Source organism: Bufo bufo, chromosome 7, assembly GCF_905171765.1.
Source record: "Bufo bufo chromosome 7, aBufBuf1.1, whole genome shotgun sequence".
NCBI classification, from domain to species: domain Eukaryota; kingdom Metazoa; phylum Chordata; class Amphibia; order Anura; family Bufonidae; genus Bufo; species Bufo bufo.
Window position 1 is genome coordinate 109,024,408 of NC_053395.1, and position 20,341 is coordinate 109,044,748.

At 44.6% G+C, this 20,341-nt stretch overlaps 1 protein-coding gene across 3 annotated transcripts in view; it reads right to left on the minus strand.

Annotated features, from left to right (window-relative positions):
* Positions 1–20,341, minus strand: part of SLC40A1 (solute carrier family 40 member 1) — a 267,848-nt gene that overhangs the window by 76,515 nt on the left and 170,992 nt on the right. For all 3 annotated transcript variants that reach the window (XM_040439740.1, XM_040439738.1, XM_040439739.1), the window contains one exon: positions 11,517–11,643. In XM_040439740.1, coding sequence (XP_040295674.1) covers positions 11,517–11,643 — 127 coding nt within the window. The remainder of the gene's footprint in view (positions 1–11,516; positions 11,644–20,341) is intronic.

Here is a 20,341-nt window from a genome sequence, read left to right on the forward strand (position 1 = left end):
CAGCTTTACTTAGTAGACACGTTTGGCATCAGGGTCAAAGTAAGCTATTGTGCATCACGGGAGTAGATTTTAAGACTAGGGGGTTTTGTACAGTTGCTAATACTCTGTTTTTAACATGTTCAGCTACGTTCAGTCACTACATCAGCAAGGAAGCAGTTGCCAGGTACAGTAGAATTGTGGGTGCGTACTCACATTCCACTTACAAAGCCGGTTATCGCAAGTCTGTCTGACGGGTAGGTCTCTCACGTGTCTATTATATCCTCGGTTAGGCTCTAGACTGTCACGGCCACAGACTCGCAAAAAAATAAATAAATAAATGAGAAAAAATAATAATAATAATAATAATAATAATTTATACCTTAAGTCCTGTCACGTTTACAGGCATGAATTCGATACGTCTGTCACGTCTACAGACATGTTAAGTCCTGTCACGACCACAGGATACGAGCCTACACTGCATGCCTTGTTCACTCTCATGTCTCAGTCCACACTTGTTCGGAGCTTGCAAGGCTACTTAGGTCACATTCTATTCTGAAATGTACACATCTTCCCATATTCAGTCACTTCGGTGAAGGGGTGCTCCGCATGCTGGACGGTATCTTGTGTGCTGGTACGGCGGTTCTTGGCACATCAGTGGTCTGTGGTACTGGTGAGTGGCACAAGCTGGTGTTGGGTATTCATCTTCTGCATTAATCATGTTATGTTTTAGTAGGATGTCTCAAGAATCATTGATGGGCGATACTTCATCATCCCGTGGGAGCGTGGCGTCGCATTCCGCAAGAGACTCCACACCATCATTAAGGTCGTGGACTGTGCCCAAGTTGATGGCAGAGTTATCCAAGAGAGGCATTCCATTTCCAGCTTCTGCAAGGAAGGCGGAACTGTTCCGTCTTCTGTCTTCAGTTCTGGTGGTCCAAAACCCGCAGGTGGTGTCCATAGACACTATTCAGACCTCGCTTAAGCAACTGCACGTGGCCATCAACTCCATGGCGTCATCAATGTCGAACTTTCAGGCCAGGCTAGAGTCGGTCGAGGCAGGCGATACAGCTGCCTGTTTGGTGTGCCAGAGTCCGGCAGGTTCTTCTAGCCTCCAGGTTAGTGTGGCTGGTGGGTCAGGTTCTATACCCCCTATCGCACCGTCTCACTTCGTTCCAGCCAACATTCGGCAGGACATCATTGACGGCAAGGACGTGAACAAGACCAAAGTCTGTGGGGAGGTCTCGGTAGTTCTCAAATCTAAAGATGTGAGGTTGAATAGAAAACTCAGCATACCAGAGTTTGTCTTAGCCTTTAGTCTGTACAGGGATGTTGTCTGTTCTGTTAATCCGCAACGCAGGGAGGAGTTAGATCTTTATTTGTACAAAGTAGTGGATCTAGCCTATAAATACAGTATGGTGGGTCCGCCTTTTACAACTTTAACCGTTCCTTCTCAGCGAAAGGCTCAATTCCAACACACGGTGGATTGGTCTAATATGGACACAGAACTATTCTGTAGACACTTTGCGGGCCTCAAAGCTCCTGCCTGTTCTAAATGCCACTCCTACTCCCATATGACAGACTGGTGCACAGTCGCAGGCTAGTAGTATTCCTGGGCCATCAGTCAGCAAAAATGTCCAGGGAGTGGACAAGTTGGGGCGCCCCATCAAGTATCTAGGGAAGTCTCAGATCTGCAATAATTTTAATTTCTCGGCATGCAATTACAGCCAGTGTAGACGTCTGCATTTATGTGCGATATGCTACAGAGCCCACTCCCGTGTGTCTTGTCCACAAAAAAAATCACGATTTAGCATGACTAAGCGTGGTGGACGTAGGTCTCCTTCGTATCCTGTTAGGGTCCTATCCACATGCCGACTGTGTACAGTTTATTATTTATGGTCTTTCCACAGGTTTCCATACAGGGCTATTGGCTCTTCCACAGGTCACTTACAAGTGCAAGAACCTGTTGTCAGCCTCGAGAGACCCTGTGGCCATTTCCCAGCTCGTTCAGGCTGAGTTGGACAAGGGGTATCTCATCGGGCCATTCGAATACCCCCCCTTTGATTTTTGGAGGATTAACCCTGTTGGGGTAGTGACTGGGAAGTCCAGTAATAAGAAAAGATTGATATACGACCTGTCAGCCCCACACTCATTACCCATACCTAGTCTTAATTCACTAATCCCATCAGAAGAATTCTCAATGAAATACACTTCTATCGATGAAGCCATTCAGGTCATACTGAGGTTGGGTCGGGGAGCTTGGCTGTCTAAAGCGGACATCACAGACACCTTTAAGCTACTCCCAATCCAGCCGCAGTTGTGGCAATGGCACAGGATTAAGTGGTTAAACAAATATTACTTTGCCAATAAGTTGACCTTTGGCTCTAAATCCAGCCCATGGATTTTTGATCAGTTTGCCAGATCCCTACATTGGATCCTTCAAGACTTATTTTGTGTTGTTCACGTCATTCACTACTTGGATGACTTCTTCTTGATAGAACCTCCAGAACATACACCCCAGGACCTACAGGTATTACAGTCGGTGTTTGCAGACCTCAGGGTGCCTGTAGCCCCACACAAGGTGGAAGGGCCCGGTACTGCCATTACATTTCTTGGTATTTGTCTGGATACTGGCAGTATGGAAGCTAGCCTTCCTCAAGACAAATTGCTCAGGGTCAAAGAAGCGGTACATAAGCTAGCCAGAGTTAGGGTCACCACTAAATCAGATCTTCAGTCTCTGCTTGGTATGCTTAACTTTGCCATGTGCATCATACCCAAGGCAGGTCGTTTACTTCCAGACTCTTGAAATTGCTGCCACACGCTTGCGATCAGGATAGTCCAGTAGTCTTGGATCAGGAAGCTATGGCAGATTTGGTCATGTGGGATGAGTTCCTGTCACGATGGAATGGCATCTCGTTGTTTATCCCGACAGTTTCAAATAGCTCCCCACTAGTCCACACGGATGTGTCATCTTCAGTAGGCTTTGCAGCTATCTTCGGCGCTCATTGGTTTGCCGACCGGTGGCCGCTGCAAATTGTGAGCTTGGAGGGTTTCTCCAGGTGTTCCCCATTGTTCGAGATTTACCCGCTTGGGTATGGGGACCACTATGGAGGAACCAGACAGTTATTTTCCTGACTGACAACGAGGCACTAGTCGAGATTCTCTCAAAGGGTAGGTCAGCCTCCACACAGATCATGTCGTTCGTCAGGAGACTGGTTTGTTTCTCGCTTCAATACAATTTTTACATCAAGTGTGAACACATTAGGGGGCAAGTTAATGTAGCTGCAGATGCGTTATCCAGGGGTAACTTGTGACTCTTTTCAGGTCTCTCCACAAGCAGACCGCGTACCATCACCAGTGCTCAGGCTCGACCAGCTAGTGATGGACTAACGGTTCATCTCGCCACCGTCAGGTCTCTTATGACTAAAGCCCTGTCCTGTAACACCCTGAGGATATATAAGAAGGCATGGACCTCGTTCTGTAATTTTAAGAGAACCCATTCTTCGGCAGGAGTGGGCAACATTTCTTACCTACTGGCCTTCGCCGCATTTTGCCACTCTCACCAGAAGCTGTCATTTAGCACTATTAAGTTGTACCTGGCTGGGATTCAACATCATTTGTATATACGGCATCCTAATCAACCCTCCTTGTTTTCAGCCCATCCAATTAGAATGCTACTGATGGGTATCCAGAAGGGGTCCGCTGTGGCCCGCCCTACACGACATTTACAGGGTCAATGTTCAGATAGCTTTCAGATAAACTACGCAAAAACCCCTTCGGTAAGCACACTAGTTTATTGATCAAGACAACCATGTAACTAGCCTTCTACGGCTTTCTCAGACCAGGCGAGTTCACCTGCACCACAACGTGCAAGAACTATCTGAGGAAGAATCAGCTGTCATGGGATGGGTCATGCTACATTCTTACTTTAATGTCCACAAAGACCGTCCGACCGTCAGCTCACAGAGGTTAGATACTTCCCCACTGGTAATAAGTGGTGCCCAGTTATGGCATTGCAGGAATGGATGCGCTTTACCGAAGCAACCCCAGGGGATGCTCCTCTGCTAAACCTGGATTCTGCGCCTTTGAGTTGTCAGAACTTTCTCAAATTCATCCGCATATTATTGAGGAATGCTGGGGTCAGTCCCAGTTCCATCACAGGGCATTCCTTTCGCATTGGCGCGGCTTCCGCCGCCTCCAAGCACAACGTCCCGGTGCATGTTATCAAGAAGTTGGGCAGGTGGCAGTCGGCTTGTTATGTACGGTATATACCAAATCCGCAGTGTGAAATGTTTAATGCTTTCAGGAATCTGGTCTTGTAATTTTGTTAATAAACACTATTGCCCCAAGCTATGTTTGTTATTTTTGGCCCCTTTAGCCTACCCCCTGTACAGCAGTCTCGGCATACCCCTACTGCTTAGCAAAGTAGGTAGGTAAGTAGGTAGGCGTACTTATCTTAAGCCGACCCGAATACAAGTTATAGGCATATGGCTATTTGCCGCATTTGTGTGAGGGGAGGCGGGGCTATACTGCTTATAAGCCGCAGTCTCCTCCTCACCTTACCGGCGGCTCGTTTCTGCCCCACCCTCCCAAGTCCCCTTTTATTCTAACTACTCAATGGGGTGGGCCCCTTTAGCCTACCCTCCGTACAGCAGTCTCGGCATACCCCTACTGCTTAGCAAAGTAGGTAGGTAAGTAGGTAGGCGTACTTATCTTAAGCCGACCCGAATACAAATAGAACAAAATAACAGAAAAAGTCAATGTGTATAACTATTCACTCCCCTAAGCTCAATACTTGTAGAGCCACCTTTTGTGGCAATCACAGCTCCAAGTCGCTTTGGATAATTCTCTATGAGCTTGCCACATCTTACCACTAGGATTTTTGCCCATTCCTTCTTGCAAAACTGCTACAGCTCCTTCAAGTTGGATTGTTTGCGCTTGTGAACAGCAATCTTTAAGTCTGACCACAGATTTTCTATTGGATTGAGATCTGGGCTTTGACTAGGACATTCCAACACATTTACATGTTTCGTGTTAAACCACTCAAGTTTTGCTTTAGCAGTGTGTTTGGGGTCATTGTCCTACTGGAAGGTGAACCTCCGTCCTAGCCTCAAATCATGTACAGAGTGGTACAGGTTTTGCTCAAGAATATCCCTGTATTTAGCACCATCCATCTTTCCCTCAACTCTGACAAGTTTCCCAGTCTCGGCTGCTGAAAAACATCCCCACAGCATGATGCTGCCACCACCATGTTTCACTGTGGGGATGGTGTTCTTTGGGTAATGTGATGTGTTGGGTTTGCGCCAGACATAGCGCTTTCTTTGATGGCCGAAAAGTTCAATTTTAGTCTCATCAGACCAGAGCACCTTCCTCCATACATTTTGGGAGTCTCCCACATGCCTTTTTGAAAACTCACAACGTGCCTTTTTTTTTTTCCAGCTGAAAGTAATGGCTTTCTTCTGCCCACTCTGCCATAAAGCCCAACTCTATGGAGCGTACGGCTTATTGTCGTCCTATGTACAAATACTCCAGTCTCTGCTGCCTCTCTGATTAATGCCCTCCTTGCCCGGTCCTTGAGTTTTAGTGGGCGGCAGTCTCTTGTTGTGCCATGTTCTTTTCATTTAGTTATGATAGATTTGATGGTGCTCCTGGGGATCATTCAAAGATTTGGATATTTTTTTTTATAACCTAACCCTAACCTGACCCTAACATGTACTTCTTAACAACATTGTCACTTACTTGTTTGGAGAGTTTCTTGGTCTTCGTGGTAGTGTTTGATTAGTGATGCCTCTTGCTTAGGTGTGTATATGTAATGACAGATCATGTGACACTTAGATTGCACACAGGTGGACATCATTTCAATAATTATGTGACTTCTGAAGGTAATTGATTGCACCAGAGCTTTTTATGGTCTTCCTAACAAAGGGGGTGAATACATACGCACATGCCAATTTTCTGTTTTCTATTTCTAAACAATAGTTTTATTTATATATTTTTCTCATTTCACTTCACCAACTTAGTCTATTGTGTTCTAATCCATCACATAAAATTCAGATTAAGGTCACTTTTACACCTGCGTTTAGGTGCGGATCCGTCTGGTATCTGCACAGACTGATCCACACCTATAATGCAAACGCTGGTATCCGTTCAGAACGGATCCGTCTGCATTACTATGTAAAAAAAAAGTCTAAGTGTAAGTCAGACGGATCCCATTGAAAGTCAATGGGGGACGGATCCGTTTACAATTGCACCATATCGTGTCACCACATTGTAAGTCAGGACGGATCAGTTTGGCTCTGCATCGCCAGGCGGACACCAAAACGCGGCAAGCAGCGTTTTGGTGTCCGCCTCAAGCAGCGTTTTGGTGTCCGCCTCCAGAGCGGAATGGAGGCGGAACGGAGCCAAACTGATGCATTCTGAACGGATCCTTATCCATTCAGAATGCATTGGGGCTAAACTGATCCGATTTGGCCCGCTTGTGAGAGCCTTGAAACGGATCTCACAGGCGGACCCAGAAACGGCAGTGTGAAAGTAGCCTAACAAAACATTGAAATTAAGGCTGTAATGTAACAAAATACGAAAAAAAGTCAAGGTGGGTGAATACTTTTGCAAGGCACTGTAATTCATATTTTTATTATAAATCCATGAATATAATTGATGAGAGAATATATCTTCCTGTTAGGGTGCATTCACACAACTGTATGTATTGTGCAGTCCACAAAAATTTGGATGACGTCCGTGTGATGGCTGTGTTGCACCGTTTTTTGTTTTTTTGCTGACCCATTGTAACAATGCCTATCTCAAAACGAACAATAGGAAATGTTCTATCTTTTTTTGCATGGCTGTGTGCGATTTACCAAAAATGCGGATCTGATGCAGAGCAAAAATATGGTCATATAAAAATTTATTTCTGTCTGTTGTCTTTATGCTCGGCCAAACAACTGGACCGATCTGCACCAAATTTTGCATATAGGTAAATTGAGTGCTTAGAAAGGTTTTAGACCGGGTTTCAGCTCTCTAGGACATAATACAAAAATATAAATATGGCTTATATGCCAATGCAAGTTTGCAGGTCCTTCAGTCATGTTGTCAAGGCCAGTGGTTTGTTTTGTGACACTTTCCTTCACTTGGTTGCCCGTGGCAACGTGTGGTGTTGTGTGCATGTGGTGGCAGTGTCTCAGCCCTATGGCTGATCCCCAGGACATGATTGCCACGCATGCCGTTGCCCGCGGCAACAGGTGAAGTGTGTTTGTTTATGTGTGTATTCCCCTTTAAGAGTCCGTCTTCCCTTGCCTGGTGTTGGAAGGGTTAACCTCCTTCTTAGTGTGTATGTGCACTGGGTGTGTCTGACTGTGGGTGTGGCTACTTGGGCCTATAAAGCCTCAGTGAATATCACTTGTCTGAGGGGTACTTCAGCCATGGTTAGCTGGAGCAGCCTCCTGTGTATTCCATCTGCCAGTGGGGGCCACCCTTGTGGTCATACTGTCACGGCTGAGGATGGGGAAAACCCTCAGCCGTGCGGTATCAGGAGATGTAAGGTCGCTACTTGGCCAGTAACACAGAATAGGGAGCAGGTCACCTCCTATAGCTTCCCTAATCTGACCCTGACTCCTAGCTGCATGAGCCGCCCTTGAAGGTAGGAGGGCTCATGCTCAGGAACCTTGGATCCCTTCTGACCCTCTGTCGATCCCTGTACTAGGAGCTGGGTAGACAGCCCGTTCCTCCTGGACACAGAGTAACAGGAGTCTAAAATGGCCAAGCTATAAAGAAAGGGGAACATAAACAGACATATGGCAATGGCAGGTAAGTGCAACTAGAACCACACTTACCTGCCACAGACACACAAACTGGAACCCACGTGCAAGTGCTGCTGTCCACAAACAACACAAAGGACACCGCACACACAGACATCACACGGGAACCCAGGAAACCATATTCTGCAATAAATAAAGACCAAACAAACATCTTCTAAACACCATACATAAACCTATGACCACAAGGGTGGCCCCCACTGGCAGATGGAATACACAGGAGGCTGCTCCAGCTAACCATGGCTGAAGTACCCCTCAGACAAGTGATATTCACTGAGGCTTTATAGGCCCAAGTAGCCACACCCACAGTCAGACACACCCAGTGCACACACACACACTAGGAAGGAGGTTAACCCTTCCAACACCAGGCAAGGGAAGACTGACTCTTAAAGGGGAATACACACATAAACAAACACACTTCACCTGTTGCCGCGGGCAACGGCATGCGTGGCAATCATGTCCTAGGGATCAGCCATATGGCTGAGACACTGCCACCACATGCACACAACACCACACATTGCCACGGGCAACCAAGTGAAGGAAAGTGTCACAAAACAAACCACTGGCCGTGACACATGTCCTAACTGACATTCACCCAGTCACAATACAATTTTTTTTATTCGATTTCAATACCATAAAAAAGTATTGCGATACTCTATACCGTTGATACCACGTGAAAAAATAGAACAAAAAAGCTGAGTGAATTCTGCATTTTATGGAACGTCCAGTCCATAATGGAACATATTTTTTGGGCGGACAAGGTACCTAAAAAATGGTGAATTGCCCGGTTTTAATTTTTTTTTCTGTTACGGCGTTCACCGCATAGGAGATATTTTTTAATATTTTAATAGTTTGCACTTTGGGCGTGGCGATATGTAATATGTTTATTTTTTTATTGTTTATATATTTTATATGTAAAATTGGGAAAGGGGGTGATTTAAACTTAGTATTTTTAAACTTTTTTTTATTTTTTTTTTTACTTATTTCCTATTAGCCCCTGCTGCTTCCAGAGCTTTACTGAAACCATAGCACATTAAAGGGGTTGTCCCATTATAACTTATGACCTAGCCACAGGATAGGGGATAAGTGATTGGCAGAAGTCCAACTGCTGAAGCCCCTGTCAATCATTGTTAATCACTTGAATGGGGGCCCATGTTCCCCCATTTGAGGCCAGGTATGCGATGCGGCTTGCACCCGTAGCCTATATTTGTATTTAGGGGTAAATTATCTTCATTAGTGGCGCAGTGGTCACAGTCCCTCCCCTCCTCCTCACTGCACCCGTCATTGGTTGCAGTGGCAGCCGAATCACAGTGGGGAAGGATGGACTCCCTCCTTCTCCATTGTGCTGCTGAGGAGAACATGATGTGCACTGAGAGCGGCGCCTGCCATGTTCTCTAACAGATACTAGGTTGTGCAGTAGCGCAGACTAGCATCGGTAAATAGAAAATCCCGGTATCGAATCGATCTGGGTCTAAAAGGATCTATTGGGTATCGATACTTCGATACCCGATGCAACCCCACACGTCAGTGAATTGATGGAAATCAATGTTCAAACACTAAATAAGGCCTAACCAAAAATTTTAAATACTGAAAATACACCTCTATGGTCAGAAAATCTGTATTAATGAAATGAGTGAAATATTACTTATAAGATAGGGAGGAGGTAAATTGGCTAAGAGCAAGCGTATCCACAGGGAAAATCTGCTACAGCATCATGATGCTGTCTGTACACAATGTGGCCCTGCAGCGGTGACCACAGACAACATACCACTACCTGCCGGACAGCACCTGTACTTGTGCTATTTGTTTCTGTACACACGTGGCCAGGCAAGTACAGGTGCGACCCGGCAATTAGCGATGAACAGAATGAGGATACACCTAATGCAGGGATCTCAAGTCTCCCGGAGGTTCAGGGAGTCTCCCGCTATTAGATAGCGGCTCCCTGACACCCACATGTGAAACAATATATCCCGGAAAGGTTTATCTCAGTCAGATAGCAGAGCAGAGAGATAAGAGAAGTGACAGGACAGAGTTTAGATTACAGGTTGAATTAACCCTTTAGGGTCAAATTGGCTTCTCAAGGAGATATATATGTTAAAGGCATCCCTTCTTCTGTCTCATTCAGTAGCTATATAACTATTGAGAGAGATGCATTTTTTTTTAATACATTTACACATTTAACCCTCCATTTTAATTATATTATTTACCTCAGTGTTCAATTCACACCCCCTGGATGCTTTAATCATATATATAAATATGATAATTTGGGGCAGGGTAATGAGCCCAGTCCTTCACATCATAGAGAAAAGTGTGCAGATGCTTCATATGTTTGGAAAATGTAATAAAAAGTTCGTAAAAAAAAAAAAAAAGAAAACCTCCCTGAAATGAGAAGTGCACCTCCCTGAAATGAGTTTTTGCAGGTTGGGATGTCTGCTAATGTGCTGCATCACGTACATTAGAGCTCCATAAGGTACTGTAACTACAGGTAATAAAAAGAGTTATGGCTCTCTGAATGTGCTGGTAAAAAAAGAAATTACACTTTAACAAAGCTGTGATGTATAACAGTCATTTTAAATGAGTTTAGATTGGTAGGACCGAGTGCTGAGAACACTACTGATCACTAAAATAAGGAGACTGAATCATTCACACCAAACGCAAGTGTGAAAGTAGCCTTAAAGTGTAACCTAGTGAGGACTAGCTGTCATTCTGAAATGTTGGTTACACTTTAAGGCTACTTTTACACTCGCGTTTGGTGCGGATCCATCATGGTTCTGCACAAACGCATCCGTTCAGATAATACAACCGCATGCATCCATTCAGAACGGATCCGTTTGTATTATCTTTAACATAGCCAAAACGGGGGACGAATCCGTTTTCTATTGTGCCATATTGTGTCAATGAAAACGGATCCGTCCCCATTGACTTACATTGTGTTTCAGGACGGATCCGTATGGCTCAGTTTCGTCAGACGGACACCAAAACGCTGCAAGCAGCGTTTTGGTGTCCACCTCCAGAGCGGAATGGAGACGGAACGGAGGCAAACTGATGCATTCTGAGCGGATCCTTATGCATTCAGAATGCATTAAGGGAAAAACGGATCCGTTTTGGACCGCTTGTGAGATCTGAACGGATCTCACAAACTGAAACCAAAACGCCAGTGTGAAAGTAGCCTAAAGCACAAAATAAGCTGTGTCCTTGAAAGGGTTCTCCAGGAATTATTTAAAATGGCTGCCAGCAACCTGTCCTAGAATGTCAGCAGGACTGGTTGTCTCCACTTGCAGAGTTCCCAAGGGGTTTGGGGGGAGGGGGGCACAATACACATTGTACTGGGGGGGCGTTTTTTTTGGGGCGGCTACCAGCAAGTAGACACCCTACTTGCTGGTAGAGACCTCATTTACATATTATAAAAGTTCGTTTTTTGAAGAAACTGCTGAAGGAAAGTAAGTAAGAGCATTATATATTGATATATCGCAGTATAAGGAATTTAACTAGCCCCCAAAAAAAAATATATGACTTTAGTGGGGTGACAGAAGCTCTTTAACTTTTGTTTCAATAAATTATTTGAGATGAGGAAATCACCATTGCATGCTTCTACCTAAATGCCCTATTTTAAATATATAATATCACTGTAGTGTGAATTTTTTTCGTTTTCCATAAATGTCACCCGAAAGCCAAATATCCCTAATTTTTTGTGAGTAACAAAATATTTAAGTACTAAATATGTCTTACCTGCTAATTTGCTCCTGTCTTCTCCTGCAACAACAACAATCCAGTCCCTCTGAATTGTGATGGCAGTAGCTGTGCTGGCCAGATTTGCAGTATTTGCTATAGTAATAACCAGGATATAGCAGAGGGTCTGTAGCAGAATAACAACACAAAGATTCATATGTCACTTGCTTATAAATAACCTTACAGAGTTACTGTACTTTCACACAATTTCATTTAATAGAGAATGTAAAGACCAAATTTCTAAATCACTTCATTTAAAAATACGTCTGCATCCCCCAGAAAAAAGTTGTAAAGTCATAGCCACCTAATTTGCAGTCTATTGCTTGCTGTCAGGCTAGCACCGTCCCTAGTAATAGGAAATGAGGGCATGTCATAAGTTCTAGCTGAGATCCAGAGTCTAATAAAAGAACTATTTCTACACTGTCTCCTAGTAGCCTCCTGTGTGTCTAAGTGTTATTTACACCCCCCCTCCCAATCTTGCTGCCACCCGTCCACAATCTTTTGTTTATAGGGCCATGCTGCGGAAACTTGTTAAAACATCATTCTTACCAGACAACCCCTTTAAGCGGAGCTGTTTCTGTCCTACAATTGGACCCCTCTGCCCCGAACAAAATCACAGAATCAATTAGTTGCTCTGATAGCCTGGGGCCTTCTGAAGGCCTGCAGCAGAGTTTAAGGCTGAGTTCACACGGGCGAGATTTCCGCGCGGGTGCAATGCGTGAGATGAACGCATTGCACTCGCACTGAATCCAGACCCATTCATTTCTATGGGGCTGTGCAGATGAGCAGTGATTTTTCACGCATCACTTGTGCGTTGCGTAAAAAATTGCAGCATGCTCTATAGTGCGCGTTTTTCACGTAACGCAGACCCCATAGAAGTGAATGGGGCTGCGTGAAAATCGCAAGCATCCACAAGCAAGTGCGGATGCGGTGCGATTTTCACGCATGGTTGCTAAGATGAAAGTCTATTCACTGTATTATTTTCCCTTATAACATGGTTATAAGGGAAAATAATAGCATTCTTAATACAGAATGCATAGAAGGTCAATTGAGGGTTAAAAAATCAAATAAAAATTAACTCGCCTCCTCCTCTTGATCGCGTAGTTGCCGATCTCTTCTTACTTCTTCAATCATGAGCTGTCGGCTAAAGGACCTGTGGTGACGTCACATCACATGGTCCAATCACACGGTCCATCACCGTGGTGATGGACCATGTGATTGGACCATGTGATGAGCTTGACAGGTCCTGAAGAAAGAACAGGAGACCGGCAGCTACGCGATTAATTGGAGGAGGTGAGCTAATTTTATTTTTATTTTTTAATCCTCAATTGACCTTCTACTAAGCATTCTGTATTAAAGAATGCTATTATTTTCCCTTATAACCATGTCATAAGGGAAAATAATACAATCTACAGAACACCGATCCCAAACCTGAACTTCAGTGAAGAAGTTCGGGTCTGGGTACCACAATCAGTTTTTTATCACGCGCGTGCAAAACGCATTGCACCCGCGCGATAAAAACTGAACAACGGAACGCAATCGCAGTCAAAACTGACTGCAATTGCGTACCTACTCGAGCGGGTTTGCCGCAATGCACCCGGGACGCATCCGGAGCCAAAATGTGACGCCCGTGTGAACCCAGCCTAAGAGGAAGTCAGTAAAAATCCCATAGACTGTTGCAATTTATTGTATAAGCATAAGGCCTCATTCACACGATGTGCATTTTTTGTGGCTTGCACACGGACCACTTAATTCCAAAACAAATGGACTACACACATATATCATCCGTGTGTTCTCCGCATCCATGTGGCCAGGCCGCAAATTATAGAGCCTAGAAACATAGAATGTGTCGGCAGATAGGAACCATTTGGCCCATCTAGTCTGCCCAATATACTGAGTACTATGAATAGCCCCTGGCCCTATCTTATATGAAGGATGGCCTTATGCCTATCCCATGCATGCTTAAACTCCTTCACTGTATTTGCAGCTACCACTTCTGCAGGAAGGCTATTCCATGAATCCACTACTCTCTCAGTAAAGTAATACTTCCTGATATTACTTTTAAACCTTTGCCCCTCTAATTTAAAACTATGTCCTCTTGTAGCAGTTTTTCTTCTTTTAAATATTCTCTCCTCTTTTACCTTGTTGATTCCCTTTATGTATTTAAAAGTTTCTATCATATCCCCTCTGTCTCGTCTTTCTTCCAAGCTATACATGTTAAGGTCCTTTAATCTTTCCTGGTAAGTTTTATCCTGCAATCCATGTACTAGTTTAGTAGCTCTTCTCTGAACTCTCTCCAAAGTATCAATATCCTTCTGGAGATAAGGTCTCCAGTACTGCGCACAATACTGTCACGACCATGGTTATGGTCGTGACTTCTGGATCCGCATGCAGTTGCCTGCGGTTTGGTTTTATTGTCAACCACATGGTGAGGGCTGCTGTTATGTTGCCTCACATGTGGTTGCCGCTTTCAACATGTTTGTACTTGGCAGTATAGCAGCCTGAGCTGTTGCTAGGCAGCTTGCTGTCAAGTGCATGCGGTTACACCTGGTTCGGTGTGTGTGTGTGTGTGTATGTCTGCACATTCCATGTTTGGTGTGCACGGGGTTGTTTGTGTGTTCACTTCCCTTTAAGTTGCTGTCTTCCCTTGTCTGGTGTGAGAAGGGTTATCCCATGGTCTTGCTTCCGGTCTGCCAATGGGTCTCTGGAGACACCTTTTCATCCGTGGTGTAGGATGAATGGGTGGTCTCTGCCCTGTCATTAGGCCTAGGGCATTACAGGGATAGTAGGGTCATAGGTTCGTGAGCATGAGCTCCCTTACCATCTGAGGCGGCTCATGCGCTAGGAGTCCCGGGAGAGCTCAGGGTTACTTTAGGTGGTGACCAGCTCCCTGTGCCCTGCTATCTGGTGTTGCAGCCACTGCCATTGCACGGTGGGGGGTTTTCCCCGCTCCCCGCCGTGACAGGTACTCAGCAGAAGTGGCCAAAATCATTAAAAACAAAAAGATAGCATTTAGTAATTATAAAAAAATAAATAAAGATGACAAGCTAATTTATAAGATTAGGCAGAGAGAGGCCAAACAAGTTATAAGAGCTTCTAAAGCGCAGGCAGAAGAGAAATTCGCTCAGTCAGTGAAAAAAGGCAATAAGACATTCTTCAGATACATAAATGAAAAAGGAAACTAAAACAAGGAATTACCAAATTAAAAACAAAAGAAGGAAGGTATATGGAAGAAGATAAAGAACTAGCTGACTGCCTCAATGAATACTTCTGTTCAGTTTTTACAAAGGAAAATGAAGGAAAATGACCTCAGTTAGGAAGGAAGACTAATGAATCTGTTGATGCATATGTCTTTACAGAGGAAGAGGTTCTAAGTCAGCTGTCTAAAATTAATACAAATAAGTCACAGGGGCCTGATGGGATACACCCAAAGCTATTAAAAGAGCTCAGCAGTGAACTAGCAAAACCATTAACAGATTTATTTAACCAATCACTGGTAACAGGAGTCGTCCCAGAAGATTGGAAATTAGCAAATGTTGTGCCCATTCACAAGAAAGGTAGTAGGGAGGAATCTGGCAACTATAGGCCAGTAAGCCTGACATCAATAGTGGGGAAATTAATGGAAACCATACTCAAGGAGAGGATTGTGGAACATCTAAAATCCCATGGATTGAAAGATGAAAAACAGCATGGGTTTACTTCAGGGAGATCATGTCAAACTAATCTTATTGATTTTTTTGTTTGGGTGACTAAAATAATAGATGGCGGAGGTGCAGTAGACATCGCTTATCTAGACTTTAGTAAGGCTTTTGATACTGTCCCACATAGAAGGCTTATCAATAAATTAGTCTCTGGGCTTGGACTCCCATATTGTTGAATGGATTAGGCAGTGGCTGAGGGACAGACAACAGAGGGTTGTAGTCAATGGAGTATATTCAGACCATGGTCTTGTTAACAGTGGGGTACCTCAGGGATCTGTTCTGGGACCCATATTGTTTAATATCTTTATCAGCGAAATTGCAGAAGGCCTTGATGGTAAGGTGTGTCTTTTTGCTGATGACACAAAGATTTGTAACAGGGTTGATGTTCCTGGAGGGATACACCAAATAGAAAAGGATTTAGGAAAACTAGAGGAATGGTCAAAAATCTGGCAACTAAAATTTAATGTTGATAAGTGCAAGATAATGCACCTGGGGCGTAAAAACCCAAGAGCAGAATATAAAATCAGTGATGCAGTCCTAACCTCAATATCTGAGGAAAGGGATTTAGGGGTCATTATTTCAGAAGACTTAAAGGTAGGCAGACAATGTCATAGAGCAGCAGGAAATGCTAGCAGAATGCTTGGGTGTATAGGGAGAGGCATTACCAATAGAAAGAGGGAGGTGCTCATGCCGCTCTACAGAGCACTAGTGAGACCTCATTTGGAGTATTTGTCACGGCTGAGGATGGGGGAAATCCTCAGCCGTGCGATGCCAGAAGATGTTAGTGGCTGCTCGACCAGGATGACAGAAATAGGGAGCAGGTCACCTCCTAGAGCTTCCCTAATCTGACCCTGACTCCTAGCTGCATGAGCCGACCTTGAAGGTAGGAGGGCTCATGCTCAGGAACCTCGGATCCCTACTGACCCACCGCCGATCCCTGAGCTAGGAACTGGGTAGACAGCCCATTCCTCCTGGACACGGAGGTACAGGAGTCTCACTGGCCAAGCTGCAAGGAAAAGGGATACAAAAACAGACCTATGGATATGGCAGGTGAACTGCACTAGTTCCACCTACCTGCCACAGCCTTGCTGACTGGATCCCTGTGCTGACACGCTGACGTCCAAACCATACTTAAAAAGGACACAGCCAACATACATACAGACAGGAACCCAGCTCCATAGCTGCATTAACCACTTAAGGACCACAGGTTTATACTCCCATAGTGACCAGGCCCTTTTTTACAAATCGTCACTCCACAACTTTAGCGGTTTATTGCTCGGTCATGCAACTTACCACCCAAATGAATTTTACCTCCTTTTCTTCTCACTAATAGAGCTTTCATTTGGTGGTATTTAATTGCTGCTGACATTTTTACTTTTTTTGTTATTAATCGAAATTTACCGATTTTGTTGCAAAAAAATGACATTTTTCACTTTCAGTTGTAAAATTTTGCAAAAAAAACGACATCCATATATAATTTTTTTTCTAAATTTATTGCTCTACATGTCTTTGCTAAAAAAAAAATGTTTGGGTAAAAAAAAAAATGGTTTGGGTAAAAGCTATAGCGTTTACAAACTATGGTACAAAAATGTGAATTTCCGCTTTTTGAAGCAGCTCTGACTTTCTGAGCACCTGTCATGTTTCCTGAGGTTCTACAATGGCCAGACAGTACAAACACCCCACAAATGACCCCATTTCGGAAAGTAGACACCCTAAGGTATTCGCTGATGGGCATAGTGAGTTCATAGAACTTTTTATTTTTTGTCACAAGTTAGCGGAAAATGATGATTTTTTTTTTTTTTTTTCTTACAAAGTCTCATATTCCACTAACTTGTGACAAAAAATAAAAACTTCCATGAACTCACTATGCCCATCACGAAATACCTTGGGGTGACTTCTTTCCAAAATGGGGTCACTTGTGGGGTAGTTATACTGCCCTGGCATTCTAGGGGCTTTTATGTGTGGTAAGTAGTTTGAAATCAAAATCTGTAAAAAATGGCCGGTGAAATCCTAAAGGTGCTCTTTGGAATGTGGGCCCCTTTGCCCACCTAGGCTGCAAAAAAGTGTCACACATCTGGTATCGCTGTAATATAAAAAAATAATGATAAATTGGTGGTTGGCTCACACTCAGGTGGTTATGGGCAGGTGCTACTAACTCACAACTTGGGTGCCCGAACCCAAAATAGGTAAGTGAATTGCAGAAAAAGAAAGGAGTGAGCACTCACACCATCTGGACCATAGGATATGATATTTAATATATGGTATGCAATAAATCACAACACATTCAAATATAAAATTTCATAAAATGATGGTTGGCGCCAACATAAAATAACACTGGCATGTACTCTGGAGAAGTTGGGCAATGTGTTTTGTGGTGTCTTTTTACATATACCCATGCTGGGTGAGAGAAATATCTTGGCAAAAGACAACTTTTCCCTTTTTTTTATACAAAGTTGGCATTTGACCAAGATATTTCTCTCACCCAGCATGGCTATATGTAAAATGACACCCCAAAACACATTCCCCAACTTCTCCTGAGTACGGCGATACCAGATGTGTGACACTTTTTTGCAGCCTAGATGCGCAAAGGGGCCCACATTCCTTTTAGGAGGGCATTTTTAGACATTTGGATCCCAGACTTCTTGTCACGCTTTAGGGCCCCTAAAATGCCAGGGCAGTATAAATACCCCACATGTGACCCCATTTTGGAAAGAAGACACCCCAAGGTATTCAATGAGGGGCATGGCGAGTTCATAGAAAAAAAAAATTTTGCCAAAAGTTAGCGGAAATTTTTTTTTTTTTTTTTTCTCACAGTCTCCCTTTCCGCTAACTTGGGACAAAAATTTCAATCTTTCATGGACTCAATATGCCCCTCAGCGAATACCTTTGGGTGTCTTCTTTCCGAAATGGGGTCACATGTGGGGTATTTATACTGCCCTGGCATTTTAGGGGCCCTAAAGCGTGAGAAGAAGTCTGGAATATAAATGTCTAAAAAATTTTACGCATTTGGATTCCGTGAGGGGTATGGTGAGTTCATGTGAGATTTTATTTTTTGACACAAGTTAGTGGAATATGAGACTTTGTAATAAAAAAAAAAAATAAAAAATTTCCGCTAACTTGGGCCAAAAAAATGTCTGAATGGAGCCTTACAGGGGGGTGATCAATGACAGGGGGGTGATCAGGGAGTCTATATGGGGTGATCACCCCCCTGTCATTGATCACCCCCCTGTAAGGCTCCATTCAGATGTCCGTATGTTTTTTACGGATCCACGGATACATGGATCGGATCCGCAAAACACATACGGACATCTGAATGGAGCCTTACAGGGGGGTGATCAATGACAGGGGGGTGATCAATGACAGGGGGGTGATCAGGGAGTCTATATGGGGTGATCACCCCCCTGTCATTGATCACCCCCCCTGTAAGGCTCCATTCAGACGTCCGTATGTTTTTTACGGATCCACGGATACATGGATCGGCTCCGCAAAACACATACGGACATCTGAATGGAGCCTTACAGGGGGAGTGATCAATGACAGGGGGGTGATCAGGGAGTCTATATGGGGTGATCACCCCCCTGTCATTGATCACCACCCTGTAAGGCTCCATTCAGACGTCCGTATGTGTTTTGCGGATCCGATCCATGTATCAGTGTATCCGTAAAAATCATACGGACGTCTGAATGGAGCCTTACAAGGGGGTGATCAATGACAGGGGGGTGATCAGGGAGTTTATATGGGGTGATCACCTCAGTCATTGATCACCCCCCTGTAAGGCTCCATTCAGACGTCCGTATGTGTTTTGCGGATCCGATCCATATATCAGTGGATCCGTAAAAATCATACGGACGTCTGAATGGACCCTTACAAGGGGGTGATCAATGACAGGGGGGTGATCAATGACAGGGGGGTGATCAATGACAGGGGGGTGATCAGGGAGTCTATATGGGGTGATCAGGGGTGAATAAGGGGTTAATAAGTGACAGGGGGGGGGTGTACTGTAGTGGTGCTTGGTGCTACATATTACTGAGCTACCTGTGTCCTCTGGTGGTTGATCCAAACAAAAGGGACCACCAGAGGACCAGGTAGCAGGTATATTAGACGCTGTTATCAAAACAGCGTCTAATATACCTGTTAGGGGTTAAAAAAATCGCATCTCCAGCCTGCCAGCGAACGATCGCCGCTGGCAGGCTGGAGATCCACTCGCTTACCTTCCTTTCCTGTGAACGCGCGCCTGTGTGCGCGCGTTCACAGGAAATCTCGGCTCACGCGAGATGACGCCAATCGGCGTTAGTGTAGCCTGGGAGAGCCGCCGCAATGACGCCTTTCGGCGTTAGGTGTGCGGCAAGAGGTTAAATAACAGAAGAAAAACAACATCAACTTAACCTCACATATAAACATTTGCTATGACCACAAGGGTGGCCCTCACTGGCAGATGGTATAAGGTATGAAGATGACTCCAGCAGACCATGGCTGAAGTACCCCTCTGACTACTGCTCTCAGCAGAGGATATATAGGCCCAAGTAGCCACACCCACACAGACACACCCAGTGCTCAAAGTCTACGAAGGGAATAAACAGTACGGCAGGTAAGTTACACAGCAACATAATTATGCAATCCACACTTACCTGCCGTAGCCAAGATGGAAATGCGGCTCCAGGCTGGGAAACCCACAGTCTTGTCTTCGCTTAAACCCCTCCGGGAAAGCACGCCCCTTGCGGAGCCCAGACACCACCAGAAAACCTCCATACACCAACCACACCAATACAACATACACCAGGTGGGGGAGGAAAACAGACACACCGGAGGGGACACACAGCCAGAGCAAGGAATCAATATAATAAATAAGGGTGACTCACACAGACACAAAGACATACCGCCAGGGAGCAGAGCTCCTACTCAGGCAGACAACAAAATAAGAATGACCACAGGCTCCAACACACCAACATAAAAAGAGGCCTGAGGTCACACCCACCACACCTAGCAGACACACCTAAATTAACCTCGTGACAACCAAAACGGGGAAAGCACCAAATAAAGGAAAGTGTACGTGCAAACAGAAAACTACACGTTGCCCCTAGCAACCAGTCTGCACGCAACAGCGTCCAGGTCAAACATAAATTG